This window comes from Populus trichocarpa, chromosome 19, assembly GCF_000002775.5.
Source record: "Populus trichocarpa isolate Nisqually-1 chromosome 19, P.trichocarpa_v4.1, whole genome shotgun sequence".
Classification (NCBI taxonomy): Eukaryota; Viridiplantae; Streptophyta; class Magnoliopsida; order Malpighiales; family Salicaceae; genus Populus; species Populus trichocarpa.
In genome coordinates, this window is record NC_037303.2 from 9,062,790 (window position 1) to 9,067,617 (window position 4,828).

The 4,828-nt window shown below is 34.1% G+C and overlaps 1 protein-coding gene across 1 annotated transcript; it reads left to right on the forward strand.

Moving 5' to 3' along the window:
• Positions 1–518: 518 nt before the first annotated feature.
• On the forward strand, positions 519–3,700 carry LOC7455211 (isopentenyl-diphosphate Delta-isomerase I). The gene is made up of 6 exons (XM_002325433.4): positions 519–878; positions 1,683–1,738; positions 1,998–2,089; positions 2,626–2,728; positions 2,831–2,968; positions 3,233–3,700. The coding sequence occupies exons 1-6, from the start codon at positions 592–594 to the stop codon at positions 3,484–3,486; spliced, it is 930 nt and encodes a 309-aa protein (XP_002325469.2). The 5' UTR covers positions 519–591; the 3' UTR covers positions 3,487–3,700.
• The last annotated feature ends 1,128 nt before the right edge of the window (positions 3,701–4,828 follow it).

Sequence of the window (4,828 nt, forward strand, 5' to 3'; positions counted from 1 at the left end):
TGAACAAGAGTTGTCTGCACGCTCCATCATCTTTCATTTTTTCTTTTCTAATTTAGCATTTTAGTTTTGGTAAAAAGAAAAATACTTATACAAATAAACTAACACCGAAAATATTTTGTGTTTCATTTTGTACAAAATTAAAGAGGTCAACTGTCCTTTTCTTATGAATAATATTTATGATATATTTAAGAATGAGACAAACCTTACGTAGATGTCTTACATCTTAGTCAAACTAGTTTTTTTTTTTTAAAAAAAATATTAATATGTTATTAGTACCAAAAAAAGAGAAAAAAGCTTGGCCTATAACCTAGAAGACCTAACAAGTGTGCGATCACCTCAAAAGCTGACATTTTTGTGATTCCTTACCTAATTTGTTTTTTTTATCAATACCCTATTGACTGGGAGAAAATACCAATAATTTTTTGACCATAAAAAAGAAGAAGAAAAATTCAATGAATAAAAAATAAAATAAAATAAATACCCATCATTCAATTTCAACATGGGTAGGCACATAATCCATAGACCGTAGACAAAAGTCAGTCCGGCGGATTAAAAACGAATTAATAATCACAAGGGATTGAGCAAGAAAATATGTCTCTGACCTCTCGCATTCTATTTACTCCTCCCACCACCATTAAACTCTCCCCTTCCATCCCTCCCCCTTCTGCCTTTTGTCCTCTCAAAACCCCTTCCCTCTCTTCCAATTCTCCCCATCCATCCCTCCTCCGCTTCACCCATATTACAAAGTCGCCGTCCTCTCTATTCGCGAGGGTCTTTTCGTCCTTCAACCCCACCGCCACCACCACCCCCCCAACCATGGGTGACGCTCCTGATGCTGGCATGGACGCTGTCCAGAGACGCCTTATGTTCGAGGACGAGTCTGTTTCCCATTTTTCCTCTCCCTTTTCTCTTATTTACATTGCTCCCAATGCCTCTCTTTCTTTCTTGGTTCTTATCGTGCTACTTGCTTTAATTGCTGATCTGGGTTATGTTTTTTTTTCCCTTTCAAAAACAATTTATAAAGAAATGGGACTTTGAGGTTTTATTGGTTTGTGTATAGAGATGCATAAAGAAAATCTCTGTATTTTTCTTTTCTTTTCGCGCTCCTTTTTGCTAGCTTCTTGAGTTGACTTTTTAGTTGAGCGTGGGATTAAATGGGATTTAATTAATTTGTTCAATATATATAACGATTTGATGGGCTTCTTTCATTTCCTCCTGTTGTACGATCATTTTCATTAGTGAAGTCAGTTATATCCCATGTGTAAATTTTCAATATATATGTTTATTTGTCAATTTTATTTTTATGTTCAATAATATGCTCAATATAATTCTAGTTTATAATTAGAGCTTGTAAATTGAAGGATCAGTTCTGTGTGAAATAATTGATGTCAAAACAATAGTAAGTAGTGATAATAAAGGAAAGGATATTTGATTTGAGATCTCACCTTTCTAATGTTGGGGGCTGCAAGCTCTTGCATTAGACCATAGACTTTGTTAGAGATCTGGTTTTTTTTTTTTAAAAAAAAAAATTGCTTTCCGAACTTTTTAATTCTTGTTATTTACTACAATTGATTGCATACCTAAGTTAGGTTTGATTACCTAAGTTAGGTTTGATTATCTTTAATTAATTCTAATACCTAAGTTAGGTTTGATTATCTTTAATTAATTCTAATTGGCTGCAGATGCATTTTAGTGGATGAGAATGATCGGGTTGTTGGTCATGACTCCAAGTATAATTGTAAGTATAATTTTCGTGTTGAAACCTTTTGCAGATTTAGTATTTGGTAGTTTAATTAAATGGATTACAAATGAAATTACCTGTTGCATGTCGTGTAATCTTTCGTACCTTAGGCATGTGAGTAGTCTTTGCATGACAATACAAACAGCTAACTTGCAGGGTTTTTTTTTTTTTTTTTGATGGATCTATCTTAAAATGCTTGTAGACTAGATTATCTTCAGGCTGGTTTTCTCATAATTCATGCTTTTGAAATCTACAGGTCATTTGTGGGAAAATATTTTGAAGGGAAATGCCTTGCATAGAGCTTTTAGTGTGTTTCTCTTCAACTCAAAACATGAGCTACTCCTTCAGGTTTGTGGTCAATATTTCCAGACCATGTTTCTCGAAAGCACTGGTTTGAGCCCAGTTTGTGACGAGGCCTTTTTGGTTTTGAGAATATTAGTGTTTCATTTTTAGAATTATAAGATCTTGCATGTTAATTGTTATGCCTAAAGATTTTGTAACCTAATATGACTTGATATGTTATTAGCTTTTTCCTACCTCAATGGAAGGGAATGGATTGTTCTTTTATTGCTTTAAGCACTCTTGCACTCGTAGTTAGAAAATTTCTGCAAGCTTATACCTTTTATAACCACAATCAAAAACTGTAAATGCCAAGGAGACAACATTCATGACCACATGAGTGGAGCTACCCCAATCCATCAACAGCCTAATCACTAAGAGAATCCAACTAAATAACTTGCACATTGTAGGAGCTGAAAAAATCAGAAAGACTTTTACTAAGAAACTGATTTTGTGACTGGAACAACATTTTTCTTATTCACAATTATTCTGTGAAAATTTATGACTATTGACATAACATATTTATTTTTTTGTTCTATTGATAGCAACGCTCTGCGACAAAGGTAACATTTCCCCTGGTGTGGACTAACACTTGCTGCAGCCATCCTTTATATCGTGAATCTGAGCTTATACATGAGGATGCCCTTGGTACATATTTGTGCATTTGTCCATACTCCAGCATCATCTACTATACATGTTTCACTGGAGTGGGGAATAAGTTATTTACCTTTTCTTCTTTGTAATTGTCAGGGGTGAGGAATGCTGCACAGAGGAAGCTTTTCGATGAGCTTGGTATTCCTGCTGAAGATGTGCCAGTTGATCAGTTCAGTCCTCTGGGGCGTATATTGTACAAGGCACCTTCTGATGGAAAGTGGGGGGAGCATGAACGTAATGTTCCCTACTTGATATGGTTTACAGCTGTTTGGTGTTCTCATCATATTTTTCCTGTATTTCTTGTCAATTTGCCTCATTTCCTTCTGAGTTAGGGACCATTGGTTGTGCTGAAATCAAACCGTGTTTTTCTAACTAATGTTTCAGGCTTTTATTCCTTGTATTTTACAGTTTGATTTCATTGTTCCTTCCAACTTCCTGTCATGATAGCATTTTACTCTCGACTGATTTGCTGACCTCTTATATGTTTCAATTTTGCAGTTGATTACCTGCTCTTCATTGTTCGTGATGTTAGCGTAAATCCAAACCCTGATGAGGTAGCTGACATCAAGTACGTTAACCAGGATGAATTGAAGGAGCTTCTGAGAAAAGCAGATGCTGGCGAGGAAGGTTTGAAGTTGTCACCGTGGTTCAGACTAGTTGTGGACAACTTCCTGTTCAAGTGGTGGGACCATGTCGAGAAAGGAACTCTAGAGGAAGCAGCTGACATGAAAGCGATTCACAAGCTGACTTGAGGCACGCTGGTATCATCTGCAGCTTTATTTCAATAAACTTGGACATGAAACAGTTCCAAACAAGTTGGCATTCCATCTTTGTTGTATGTAACCTTGCTATTTCCTGAAACAACCTCGTTTGGCCTGGTTATATATTTCTTAAAACTTGGGTTGCGGAAATTGAAGAAATAATGAAAGACAATAAATCAATGGGCGTATTCCATACTCCACAAAAGCCACAAGTGGCTATATATTCTATTTTGGTTGGTTTATTCATAGAAAAGATTATATGTGATCCATACTTGTAATGATAAATCAAATGCATTATTACATAATAAATTAATTTATCGTAATAAATCTTTAGATTGATTCTTGTGATTTAAGAGTTGAAAGTACTTTTCAACGTTAATTGAACACGAGTTAGTTAAAACTGGGCAAGGTATCGTTTCTTGCAAGTTTGATTTAGGAACCTGAAAAAAAAAGTTGTGGCTCTTTTCCAGAATGTTTGGGAACGTGGTTTTTCAGCTTGTATTTCTAAAATAATTTATTTTTAAAAAAATTAATTTTTTTTAGTGTTTTTAAATTGTTTTGATATTAAAAATAATTTTTTAATATATATATATATATATATATATATATATATTTTTCAAAGTAAAATATATTTTGAACCGCTGCTTGAATTCCAACCTCTTCACTTATGGAGCGTGTTATCATTCGTCCCTTTGCCTCTGTATCCTTGTTGAGCGAAGGGCGTGCTACTTGTTTGATATGGATTGGGGCCATGAGAGCTTCTCTTTCATAAGAATTTCCTCCAGCTCAGGCCAAGACTGTATCGTATACGCAGAGAACTGTAAGGGTGCGAAACGGGGCATATGATAAATGAATCAAACAAGATCATCCTTTGGGTTCATTGTTTGAGTCTTTAATCAGACAAAGGCTACATGCAAAGTCTGTTCGGGAATGTTCGAAAATGCAGCATCGGTCTAAATTTTAAAATATATTAAAATAATATTTTTTTTATTTTTTTAAAATTAGTTTTTACATTAATATATTAAAACAATTTGAAAATATAAAATTAACTTTTTTTTAAATACAATTTTAATCACTTTCTCTCCCCAGAACATATCAAACTTGCAAAAAAACACAAATACATGAAAATTTTTGTTAAAGACATATCAAAACAAATAAATTTTCAATTAATTTAATATTAAATAAAAAACCTACCAAATTCAACCTAGAAAATCTTGCCGCACAAACATGCCTAGTCTTTCACAAAACGCGTAAGAATCTCTCAGGAACGTTGGGGAACGTGTTGGATCGTTTTGATGTGCTGATGTCAAAAATAATTTTTAAAAAATAAAAA